Source organism: Triplophysa dalaica, chromosome 1 (assembly GCF_015846415.1).
Source record: "Triplophysa dalaica isolate WHDGS20190420 chromosome 1, ASM1584641v1, whole genome shotgun sequence".
Taxonomy (NCBI): domain Eukaryota; kingdom Metazoa; phylum Chordata; class Actinopteri; order Cypriniformes; family Nemacheilidae; genus Triplophysa; species Triplophysa dalaica.
Window position 1 is genome coordinate 1633284 of NC_079542.1, and position 12318 is coordinate 1645601.

The 12318-nt window shown below is 36.3% G+C and overlaps 2 protein-coding genes and 1 long non-coding RNA gene across 3 annotated transcripts; all 3 read right to left on the reverse strand.

The window, feature by feature from the left end:
* Positions 1-363: 363 nt before the first annotated feature.
* On the reverse strand, positions 364-4958 carry si:dkeyp-74b6.2 (cerebellin-1). The gene is made up of 3 exons (XM_056768099.1): positions 4461-4958; positions 1047-1166; positions 364-735 (listed from the first exon to the last, which is right to left on the reverse strand). The coding sequence occupies exons 1-3, from the start codon at positions 4815-4817 to the stop codon at positions 538-540; spliced, it is 675 nt and encodes a 224-aa protein (XP_056624077.1). The 5' UTR covers positions 4818-4958; the 3' UTR covers positions 364-537.
* Positions 4959-8432: 3474 nt separating this feature from the next.
* On the reverse strand, positions 8433-9409 carry LOC130437764 (uncharacterized). Its single transcript, XR_008909235.1, has 3 exons — positions 9322-9409; positions 9161-9249; positions 8433-8520 (listed from the first exon to the last, which is right to left on the reverse strand). It is a non-coding gene; the product is annotated as an uncharacterized LOC130437764 (long non-coding RNA).
* Positions 9410-10276: 867 nt separating this feature from the next.
* On the reverse strand, positions 10277-11910 carry LOC130429253 (snaclec rhodocetin subunit delta-like). Its single transcript, XM_056757718.1, has 2 exons — positions 11835-11910; positions 10277-10641 (listed from the first exon to the last, which is right to left on the reverse strand). Exons 1-2 carry the CDS (start codon positions 11869-11871, stop codon positions 10277-10279), a joined length of 402 nt encoding a protein of 133 aa, XP_056613696.1. The 5' UTR covers positions 11872-11910.
* Between the last annotated feature and the right edge of the window lie 408 nt (positions 11911-12318).

Sequence of the window (12318 nt, forward strand, 5' to 3'; positions counted from 1 at the left end):
TATATTTAAAGCAAAATAAAATAGAGAACAGTGTTACTTGTTTTTTACCATAAATGTACATAATTCTTCTCTTAGTTTTCATAAAACAAGTTTAAATGTGTAAGCTCACTTTTCTTTTCGAGAAAGTGTGTCTTGATTTAAGAAGGTTCAGATATTTCTACCTGAAATCAAGACAAAAATGCCTAGTGAGAATCTCATTTTACATAAATCATAAATGGTTTCAAACAAATTACCAAAACGTAAGGGAACGCTATTTACTGGTTATTTAAAAAAAAACCCGTCTGCAACGTTTTCGGAACATTATTTCTGGTTGCAAAAAAATAAAACCTGAAAAGAATGTTATCCAAAAAAATAACCAAAAAGTAACGTAGAATATTTATTTGACATATTGTCCAACAAAATTCATCAGTTTCAGTTTTTACACAAATCTGCTTGAATATTGAATAATGTAACGATGATTTTTCATCGTCAGTGTGACTATAACTAATAAACAAGTATTTGTTATGTCTGTCTGCATGCATGTCTCTCACATTCGCTCTATAAAGGAAAAACAAGGAAGCCAGAGAATGTGGAGTATTTCCAGCCTCCCATCAGGTTGCCTCTCTCCAGTTTGAGGTAAGCTTTGTCTCCTCTCTCCATGGTAACCAATACCGCGTTAGTCGCCGCCTCTCGCGTGACGTCCTGATCGCCAGCGAAGGCTGAGATCACCGGCCAACTGTTCAAAATTAGACTCACCTGGATGAAGAACCAGAAAAATAAAATAGATGTCATCACACTACATGGTGCTATGCAGCAATAAAAGTGATTCTTGGCACGTCATCATAGGGGAACCACTTTAAGCGCTATATAGAACCATATTTTGTTCTTTTGGGATAACTGAGTTGCTATATTGAACCATTGAAGCAACAAGATATGGTTTAAAGTGGTTCCCCTGTGATTGCGTGCCTAGAACCACTTTTAGTGGTAAGGCATTATTGAAATGAAAAGGGTTTTACTAATTCACAGCACAACTGATATATTTAAGCAGAACTGATGAATCCTCTCACTTGTATTGTCTGTCTGTTGTAAGCTTTCACCACGTGGAAACTGAAGCTGTACACTCCTTTCCTCGGAGCCACGAAAATACTGCGAGCTGGATCGAAATGACTCCCAACATTTACCAGAACCTTTAACCGAGACATATGAAGAAAAGATGAATTACTTTTCAATAACAAGGTGTTGTTGTACCGTTTCGAATCTTTAGAAAAATGTCACCGTTTATTTGGTCTTTTTAAGTGTGCAAAAATCACTGAGGGGTGTCAGAATCAGTGTTGGGCAAGTTACTCTAAAAAATAACTAATTACTGGTTACTAATTACATATTGAACGGTGTAATTAGATTACTGTACAAATGACTCTCTCTAAGAAGTATTTAATTACTTATTGCTAATTATTTTCTGTATCCTACTTCAACCTTGATTAGAATTGATTCAAGGATAGACATGAAACGGCTTATTTAATTCATTCAAATAAATATTAAATAGCTGCATACATTATTCTTATTAACTTAACATTAATTAAGTATAACAAATGTGAAAAGGATACATTTTAAAGTTAGACTTATCATTTTGACGTAATTTCTACAATTGAATAGATCATACAGTATTTTGTTCAATTACATCAGAAGTAAAAAAATGAGAACTAATCCCTTACTTTACTTTTTCAAGGGAAAAGTAATTCGATGACAGTAACTGATTACTTAGTAACCAGTTACACCCAACACCGGTCACGATATACCAGTGCCGGCAATAACCGTGATACTAAACAACGATAGCGGTATTGTGTTGATACTCTTTATTCGTTGTTTAAAAAAAACATTCAACCAGATATTGTGATAATATTGTTGTTACTGCATTGAAAAAAAATACTTGTAGATTTTACTTAATAGAATCCTCGTAACAATTTGCACTTTTTTAACGTAAAATGTACTACTTTTATTCAAGTATAACTGACTAACCAGAATCTAGTAAATTCTATTTACATTTACATTTAGGCATTTGGCAGACGAGCGACTTACATTGCTTTATCCTATACATTTTACATAGGAATCTGCAATCCCCTGGGAACGAACCCACAACCTTAACACAATGCTCTTACCACTGAGCTACAGGAAAGCATTTATTTATTAGGTACATTTAGTTTTTGTTACAATATCAAGTAAATGTAAATTAATGTAAACAGAAAAAATTACACTGAACAAAACATGTGTCTAACTCAAACTTCACGGATCATTTACTTTCATATTGAAATATACTATTATTATACAAGATAGATTGTCAAGTAATCGGTCTCTGTAGTGGCATTAGGGTGACCACCCGTCCCGCGTAGCCCGTGCGCGCACAGCGTTTGAAGCCCAATTCATGCGTCCCGCAAATTGAGACCGTGTCACGCATAATCAAAGCTTTCTCAAAAAAAAGTTTGTCGCTCTATATCCTCGAGCCCCAGGCAGCCAAACGAACATTACTTGACAGTTCAGCACGCTACTGTTGCCACACCCACCCCTCAGTTGAACTGCTGACTAGGTTGTTCCGTTGTTGTTGTCATGACAGCGCGCGCACATGCACACAGTAAGAAGGAACTTTAGATGCGCGCTCCAATTTGAAAAATGGAGAAAGAGAGTCTGAGCCAGGGCCGATTCAGGCTTTCAATATTAGGGGGGCTCAGCCTCCAATGAGGATATATATATAGAGAGAGAGAGCCACACTCTAATCACCACATATTGTATACGTTTACTAAAATAAATAATTAATAAAGAATATGCAGAAAAGCATAAATACAAATTATTGTTATTCAAATGAATATCACATTAATCGGTTAATCTGCAACATTTATATTTCAAAGTGACAACAACAGTCACAAATCCATAAAATAAATGTCACAATCAACTGCTGAATCATTATTTAGTAAAAATAACTTATGGTGCTTTCATTTCGCTTGAGGTAACGTTAACAAATAGTTAACGAGAGGTGAACGCACATAAAACTTTTAAACAGTGGATGGGAAAGGGGTCTTGTATCGCTTCCACATCATATTAAGATGCATTTATAACAAAGAATGGCAAAAATGCAGATGTCATGTTAATGAACTCACCTTGTAAAGTTACTCTGCTAATGACGTTAACTCCAATGTGTTGACGTGTGTGAACTGAAGAATGCGCTAAATAACGCAGCCTAACGCCGTTTTCATAATAAGAGTTTTAAAGGGGGCTACAAAGCGATCTCGAATTCTTGTACAGATTACATTACACACAATATTTTAGGGGGGCTGAGCTAGAACTTTAGGGGGGCTTTAGCTCCCCTAAAAAGGGCCTAGCAACGCCACTGGTCTGAGCCATTAATTAAAAAGAGAAGGTGTGGGTACAAGAAAGACTGGGAAAATAAAATAGCTAAAGTAAATCGTAAGTGGAAGTGCATTTGTCAATTCATTGAATGTTCAAAATATGGTGAATCTTTATTTAAAAAAATATACATTGGCTGGCCTATTCAAGAGCATACATCAGCAATTACACATGTTTAGGGGAATAGGGCATTATACCATGTAAGGTGGTATGTGCTAGAAATGGGTAAACCACTAGTGAGTCTGTCCGGGGGGTGGGGGCACCGCCGCGCCAGGCAGTGTCCCACATTGTCCCTCAGAAACATACCCCTTGTCCCCCCTTCGGCTTATTAGCAGGTGGTCACCCTAAGTGGCATTATTGCTCAATAAGTGAAATTACACACTTCATGACTAATATTGTGCCTCCGCCAGCCTAGGCACAAGCAACGCTCTACTTAATAACAGTAACAACTTAAAAAACCCAAACTTAAAAACAATACCAAAACTCTCCTAAAGATCAAATCAACAAAAAACACAAACAAGTCTTTCTTTTTAATGAACACATAAATTGACAGTTAATATTGAAAATGAATCCCCTAATGCTGTCAGATAGAAAGCGTGCTGGTAACTACATATCAACTGCCAAGGTACTTATATCACAAAAAATATTTTGATAGACAAAATAAATAATTAACCTCAATTATCCATCCATTTTCTACCCCTTATCCGAACTACCTCGGGTCACGGGGAGCCTGCGCCTATCTCAGGATTCATCGGGCATCAAGGCTAACCTCAATTAGACCAATTTAAATGGATTTAACAAATAAAATGGATTTCCTTTAACATCCAATAATTGAAATTACTCAAAGAAAATAATTAAAATCTTAACAACCAATTTCATGTTATTTTAAATATTATTTTTGTTAAAAACAGGAACAACATTATATTAAGTATAATTTTATTATTTATTTTCAGAAAATCTAGAACAGCACATAATCCTTTTTCCAGTGTGTAAATTCTGTGAAAATCTGATATTGTCACGATTTCTGATACGTGTTTATCATCTTCAGAAAACATTACATTCTTGCGTAGAGGAGTGTTCGTCACCTGGTCAAAGTATATGGTCATGGTGCGGTTGCTCATCTCAGACGGTTCAAGGTTGTTGTTCCGGACAGCCGAGAAGGCGATGCGACCGGTCCCAGAGCGCACGGACATTCCCAAAGCGATCCCAGAGGGTTCGGCGGTGGGTGTGGAGTCGCACACCACTAAACACTTGCCCTCCAGCAGAATGGGCTCTGTGTCGTTTTGGCTCCACACCAGCAAGGGGCTCATCAGAAAGAGAAAGCAGGCGAGCGTAGAGTAGTGGGCTAACCCTGGGCCATCCATCCTCCGGTGATTCGGAAAGCCACGAATGATCAATGCATCTGAATACAGTTTTAGTCTGTTTGTTGTCGGCTCGCTCATCGAGTGTGCTTCAGCTCTGTTCTTTTCTGTCTGCAGGTCTTAAGCTTTCCAAGAGTTTCCAACTGTCCAACGGTGAACTCTTAACATACAGGCGTCAAACCAGGATACTCGTGTTTAGGCCAAAAGATGAAGAGCATCACATGAGGTGGGGTTGTGTGATTTTGGACGGTGTTTGTGTGAGCAGAACACTGCATAAGGCACTGAACCGCCAAGACACGTGTACTCGCCATATGGAGGAGATGCGGCTCACGACGAGACCATCTGCCTACCCATCCTTTTCCAAACGTTCCTGCACGCACTTGTGTAGAGAAGACTGGGGCAGGTCGTCACACTTAACATTGTCTGTAGGTCAATTGTAAGAAAAATCAATGCACAAGTGAATTTTAATTCAGGTCTAGTTAAAGTGTTTTTGATTCTATTTTAAAGATCAAACACATCTGTTACACATTGTGGATTGCAGGTCTGGTCACTTTAATTGATTAAAAACATAAATTCAAAGAGTTTTATTTCTGACGGCTTGTAACACAAATAATCAGGTAAATCCACAACTGTATTTAAAAGCATACTTATGTGCAAAATCTTTTTAACACATATTTGTATTATTTTACACATCTTTATTAGTGATCTTGATCATTTTTGCATTTACTTAGGGTTTTTGTTTCGTTCAAAATTATTAGTAAGTAGTACATTTTGCGCCACATTAATAACAGCTCCTGTATGATCTTTAATAAAACTGATATTGAAGTAAAAAGCTTACTCATTTGATCTTTATATATATATTATAACAAGCAATAAAATAATAACATACAACAAATGTTCTCAAATAATGCATACAAGTATTTCTAAATGTCTTTACTACAGAAAAAGTCACTCAACAGCATGTGAAAGACTGAGGAAATGCAAAGAAATACGAAATGCGCGCTTACTCCATCCTATAAAACAATAAATACAATAAAAAGTAGGCATAAGTAGAAAACCCTGAAAATGAGTCTATTTTGATTTTGAACAGAAATATCAACATTACCAGAACAGCTTCCTGTCTCCGTGCTCATCTTGTTTATTGTCATGTTTCATGTGTGGTTCTATGTGATAAAAAAACTAAACGCATTTTAACAGTTTTTGTGGGCGGGCTGAGTGAGATTTTGATCATGCAACTTTTGCAGCACGAGCTGGTTTCCTTTGTCTGTACCGTTAGTTAGTTAGTTAGTTAGTTAGTTAGTTAGTTAGTTAGTAGTTAGCTAGTTAGTTAGTATCACCGTTTAAAGTTTTTTTATGCTTAATTAACAACAAAGAGATTAGATTAATACAAAAATAACAACAATAAGAACAGCAACATAGTATAAAATTAAAATTGATCATAAAAACTGTATATACGGGGGTATTCAAATTAACTAACAACACTATGTGTACACAGGGCCGACTCAAGCATTTATGGGGCGCTAAGAATTTTTTATTTTGGGGATCCATGAGCCCCCTAATACGATTGACTTTGTTATCATATTATCTTAGTCTTTTTGTTTTGTACATTGTTTTCCAAATGAATTCGAATCACATGAGTACTTGAACTCTTATTATAAATAAGACATTTTATTTAAAATTTCGGTTTTTGGTGTGGTTATTTAAAGGAGTCATTGGTGTTGCTTTGACTTGTGTCATCATGAAGGATTTTATTTGGAAAAAGAACATGTTTATCTATAATGTATAGATTTTAGTGTGCCTCATCACGATCACGAATATTTTGTGGGGACTTAGTAATCATTTTGGAAAATTGACCAGTCATGGCAATTTGTCACTAGTGTTAAACTTATGACACAAAACTCTATGCAAATTGTAAGTAAAATATAATAATTAAATAAGGAACAATATTCTTGTAGGCCATTATTATTGTTAAGAATGAAATCGTTCCGGTGAATAATGATTATCAAACTTTAGGCTTTTTTTACTTTTTGATAATGACCCAAAAACAACCTTGCATTAAAATAATAAACCATTACAAGTGTATTGGAATTGACAACATTTAATAATGTAATTACTTCGAATTCTAGTTGAACTGTCCCTTTAAATTTTGAGCAGAGGATCATACAGGGGCTGATAAGAAAACGTTTGTAAAAAAACTTTTTACCAACAACCTATAAAGAACATTTTAAAGCCACACAGCCCTTGAGGATTATCAAATCTTTTTTTATTGAATGTATTTACTTGATAACTATTATATTAATTAACAATATGCACACAATTATTCTTAACCTTATCCCAAATATATTATCATACACCAAAGAAAAAAGGTGGGTACGGCCCTGCATGAGAAAAAAGGTGTAATCTCGTGTTCTCTTAGGGGCCCCCTAGTGGCGGCAAGGCCCTAAACAGCCGCTCAGTGTGATATGGAGGGCAAGCTCTGTGTACAGACAAATTTAACACATTCAAGGCTTTACCAAGTCCACCGTTCTTTTAGCTTTGGTGTTCCTTACACCCTTCAATGTTTAAAGTTTGGTCTCTTTTTGACCATCGACTGTGAAATTGAAACTTTCCTAAAATTACCTAAAAAAGTAAATAATTATTTTATCTAAAGATTTGTCATACAAGAACAAAATATCTTCAGCATCCAAAACAATATCATTGCCAGAATTCTCACTAAGAAATATCTTAAAAAGTCATACCACAATAACTTGTTACAAATACAGTAAAAAAAAGATCATCATTCATATAAAGAAGCCCAGTTATATCACTGTCTTATCTAAATCTTTAAACAATCTGGCTTACTAGGAATATACAGTGAATCACTTAAAAAGAAAGGTCACGTATCTTATTAGTGACACAATTCTTCCTAGATATTTTACTTAATATCATCAAAGAATGCTTTTAGCCAAGAGTATTCTGTAAATATAAAAAATATATATTTTTACGTAATAATAAAAATATTGTTTTATCAGGCTGATCTCTTGTGAGACTCTTCGTCCTCCTTAGCACAGTTTTACATCCATTCTAAATCATAAACATCTTACAGACATCATGAGATGGATTGCAGGTGTCCAGATGTAAATGCGGACATCTCATAGACGTCTGCCTGTCCGTGTGCTCAGGGGTGTCTATTGAACGCTTGAATGAATGAACTTGTTTTATTATCATAGATGTTGATTTTAATAGTTTAAAATGTACAACATGTCATTACTGGAGTGAAATAGAATACACTAGAATTAACGATTGAGTTCTTCTGAACACATCGCAGTAAATCAACCATTGTTGGGGATGAACGGATTTTTAACTAATATCAGAAATTGACATTCTATTCAAGTTTTGGTTCCTATTTAAAATATAGTACAGTGTATTTTTGACTCTTTTCTTCGCATATAAAGCTGTGATATATAGAAGACAAAGAAACATTAATCTAAGATTTGTTAATGATTAAGTCTAAGTGTATAGTTTCTTAACTAAACTAAAAAAAAAATTATCAGTTTAATCATAATGAAATTAATTTATAACATGAGCTAAAAATTTACTAATTATATGATTCATAATTGTGATTGAAATAAGAAAAATGAAACATTTTTTCAAGTGAAATGTCATTTTACAATGATGTGGCCTCGCAAACAGAGCTTCCATTGGCACATTCTGGTGGATCGATTTGCTTCTGAAAGACGTTTCCGTTCTCTTGCGTCCTCCATTTGATTTTCAAATCGTCATCTGCTGACAGTGTCTGCTGTAACTGAACAACACAAACACACTTCACTAATTCACTGTGTCAACAACATTTACACACATATATCATCATCTTGTAGCTCGATTGTTGTCAACGGATTATATGATGTTGACTGGATTTGGTCCACTTTTAAGATATCTCAGTGCAATGAATTTAAAGTTAATACCGCTCAAACATGATGCCTAGTCTGACACTAGTGTTCACATCAAATGCAAATTAAGCGATTTGCGTGTGTACATTACATAAAAAGTCAGTGCAAGACACGAATAGACGCAAACTCGCGGCAGGTGGTGAGAATGACGCTCGTCAATCTCGTCTTCCTCGAAGGTTGAAACTATTTGTCAGATGGCGTCACTCACGCGAAAATAACGTTTTTTTCCCGCAAGTAATAAAGAGCGTGGAACGGGTTCGTTCGCGTTTGGTGTGAACCCAGCATAAATCCCTAGTCCAGGAAACACCTCTCTACGCGCCTTTGTATCTAATTGACTCGCGCAAAACGTGTAATTCCCGTTTGGTGTGAACCCAGTGTAAGTGTCATGTTCTAATGTACTGCAATTACATTTACGACTCTTTTGACAGAAGCGTAAATGTTATTTAAAAGTTTTAGTGATTATACGCGTCAAATTCAAACACGTTTATTTCTGACCTTCTTCATCACGAGTGTCTGCAGTTGAGCATCATCCACATCGTCCTTGGATTTCACCTGCACCTTCACAAACTGCCTCTTCGCCATCACTGGGGTTCACACACATTCATATTTTGTAAAACCATAGAAGCAAACGGGAAGAAACAGAAGTGTAGACCTACCTGTATTACAATAGAAGTAAAAAGTGGAAGAGCATGACGCAGCTCCAAAGTAACCGTCATAAGTTGATGTAGCACAGTTTCCATTTGCTTCATTCAGTTTCTGAGCAGACGCTTCATTGGAAGAAGAAAGACTGGAACCGTCCGACCACATCCAGTTCCTGAAACATCCAATCCAAGCATAACTTGAAACCAAAGCACTCAACTTTTCATTTTCAGTCTCGTTTCTAATGGTGACCAGGTCTGTATAGCGCTTTCTGCAGTATTCCCGCGCGTTGCTCCACGTCATAAGGTTTTTGACCAGGTAATATTTCACTGTGCCGTTCTTATCTGTGAACATTCAAAATTATAGTCAAGATGGTAAAGGCATGGTCAGCAAAACGTGATCAAATCGTTCTCATCAAATGCGTATTAAAAACCCGCTGTCGCACTATCGTGTAATACGAACGCCAAAGTTCAATTTTTCTTGCATATGATACGGCAATGTTTACGTGCACATCTTGGAGAGCAGTCATTTTGAAACGTACATGAAGAGGAAACACCAAATTAATTCAAGTATCTCTGAGACGGCTGCTATCAGATGTCATATAGACCGACGTCTGTAAGACGTGTATGATTTAGAATGGATGTGCAACTGCTCTTTCTATGTTTAGCAGATGTTTTTAACACAGCAGAGGTTTTCCGGATCTCCAGATTTTTAGCAGACACAGATGTACCTCTGCCATCTGGTGTTATATGCGCGCACCCTAAGCCTTCTAACAAAGGCTTAGGGTATGGGGACAGGTTAACAAGACAAATTGCTAAAATTGGTGTGTACGTACGCAAAATTCGACTTTGGCGTCCGAATTACACGCTATTGCAACTGTGTCATTTATAGGCAATTATTCAAATGAAATGTCATAATAAGTGTTTTTTTCTGTAAAGGGATGAACTTGTAATATGTTAGGGTTTTAACATGTCACTCACCATCAGAACACATAAATTCGTATGAGTTTGCACAGTTGACTTCATACCAGTATCCATCGGGATATATTGATGCACACTTCATTGTTGAACCTAGGGAATACCTGTTGCTATAAATGACGCTCTCGTCCTGATAAGACCATCTCCAGGTGTTGATGTCATTGTAGAATCCGATCCAGCCAGCTGATATCATGCCATCTTCGCTGGCTGTCTGACGCAGATTTGTCAGATCTTCATCAGTCTGAACGGTGGCCAGATCATAGTGATTCAATCTGCAGTAAGACTGTGCGTCAGTCCACGTCTTCAGCTGTTTGATCAGAATATACTCGCGCGGTTTACACACACCTACACACACTAGTCCTGCCAACACAAGAGAATGCGAAGGTGATTTTACTTGATGTTCTTGTTTTTTTTCAGTTACCTTTGTTCTGTTTGTCCATGTGCTTAAATGTTTATAAAGGACTTTATTATGGCTGGGCAGGGCCAACAGGTGTTCTGCCGAAAAATGCACCCCTGCCAGATTATGCACCCCCTTCAAAAACACGCTGTCCGATTGTCTAATCCTATGAACAATGGCAGGGGTGCATTTCTCGGCCAGACACCGGCGTGGGCTGGGGTGGGCCGAGCTCACCTAAACGTCTGTTTTGCCCACCCAATGAGAATAAAAAAATATCACCAAAAATTGCTGTATTTTCTATCGGCTGAAAGCAACGTCACTCTTCAATAACAAGAGCGGATTTAGTTTGTGAAATAAAAGCATGCTACAGGTGGAAGCAAAGCACCGTGTAAAAGAATGTTATGTAAAATTAAGCAGGTTAAGCTTAAAATTAAGCTTTTTTTGCTAAATTTCAGTTGAAAAAACGCACATCGTCTTTTCTGTTGTTTTCTCCCGTTGTTTTCCTGCAAATAAAGGCGAACAAAAAAAAAACATGTTTATATGAAATTTGGGAGAAGTGTTGTCAGAAGTTTTCAGAAGTACACAAAACACATTCTAAACCGAAAAAAAGGAAAATGCTTCTTTTCATTTTTCTCAGCAATATACTGTGTGGTTGGGGTATATGCCCACACAGGACATCTGCTAGCCCACCCTTCTGCACCTGGCAGGAACCGGGCATGGGTACAAATGATCGATTCGTTGATTTTAATCGATCTTCAAATGAACGATACAATATTCCCGAATTGATTCTTAATGTGCTTTTCTTCAAGGTTTTGAATAACTTGTTTGGTTACGCAAAGTAAAAAAAAACTAAATACAAACCTAATTATGTGTGCTTGGGCACTGATAATGTGGATGTACATTTCACTAATATATTAGGAGAGTTTCAGTTAGCAGCATATATTCTGTATATTTTAAGATATAGATTACAGGTATGCAAAACTATAGCATTTTAATCAAGTACTGATAACTATCGAATCGAAATCGAATTGAATAGAATCGAATTGCCAATTTGTTCTCAAAACCTGCTCAAACAAAAATAAATTGTATCCAAACTCTCCATAAACTATAATTTAAAATCTTATTTAGTACGTGTCATTTGGGTGTTTTGGCTTACCTGAGAATAAAATAATATAGAGGCACAGCTGCTTCATCTTTTCCTTCTTATAGTGTATGTTCACTTTAAATGGTACCTTTATAATGAGTCGTCTTCTTGCAATGTTTCTGTTCTTGGTTCTGTACATGGTTTTGTCTCATAGTCAGATATGTAAAGTGTTTCTGGTGTTCTTTTGTTGAAGCCCCGCCCACCTATTTATGTCCTAAGTTTTATTTACATTTTTATGACTTCCTTGTCATTTTGTATAGATATATTTAGTGAAGTGTGGTGTGTGTTTGTTTTGCTTTGTGTTAATGCCATCAAACAGTTCCAAAGTGTTTCAGTCAGAGAAACGTATAGATAAGTTAAGTTAAAGAAAACATCCCACCTTTTATAAATCTTTTCATGTGAGAAATTCTAAGTTTTTCACTAAGCTTTATGTGAGCTTTTATATCACAGTATGGAACACAGCAGCCTGATGCTCTTCCTGTCACAAAACAAAATA

What these genes read in the sequence shown, in the direction of transcription:
- si:dkeyp-74b6.2 (XM_056768099.1), bottom strand. Translation starts at nt 4,817, where the DNA reads ATGAGCGAGCCGACAACAAACAGACTAAAACTGTATTCAGATGCATTG. An exon ending in TGACCATATACTTTGACCAG is followed by an intron (nt 1,167 to 4,460) that starts GTGACGAACACT and finishes TCTCGGTTAAAG; the next exon opens with GTTCTGGTAAATGTTGGGAG. An exon ending in ACAACAGACAGACAATACAA is followed by an intron (nt 736 to 1,046) that starts GTGAGAGGATTC and finishes TTCTTCATCCAG; the next exon opens with GTGAGTCTAATTTTGAACAG.
- LOC130429253 (XM_056757718.1), bottom strand. Translation starts at nt 11,871, where the DNA reads ATGAAGCAGCTGTGCCTCTATATTATTTTATTCTCAG. An exon ending in CTATATTATTTTATTCTCAG is followed by an intron (nt 10,642 to 11,834) that starts GTAAGCCAAAAC and finishes TTGTGTTGGCAG; the next exon opens with GACTAGTGTGTGTAGGTGTG.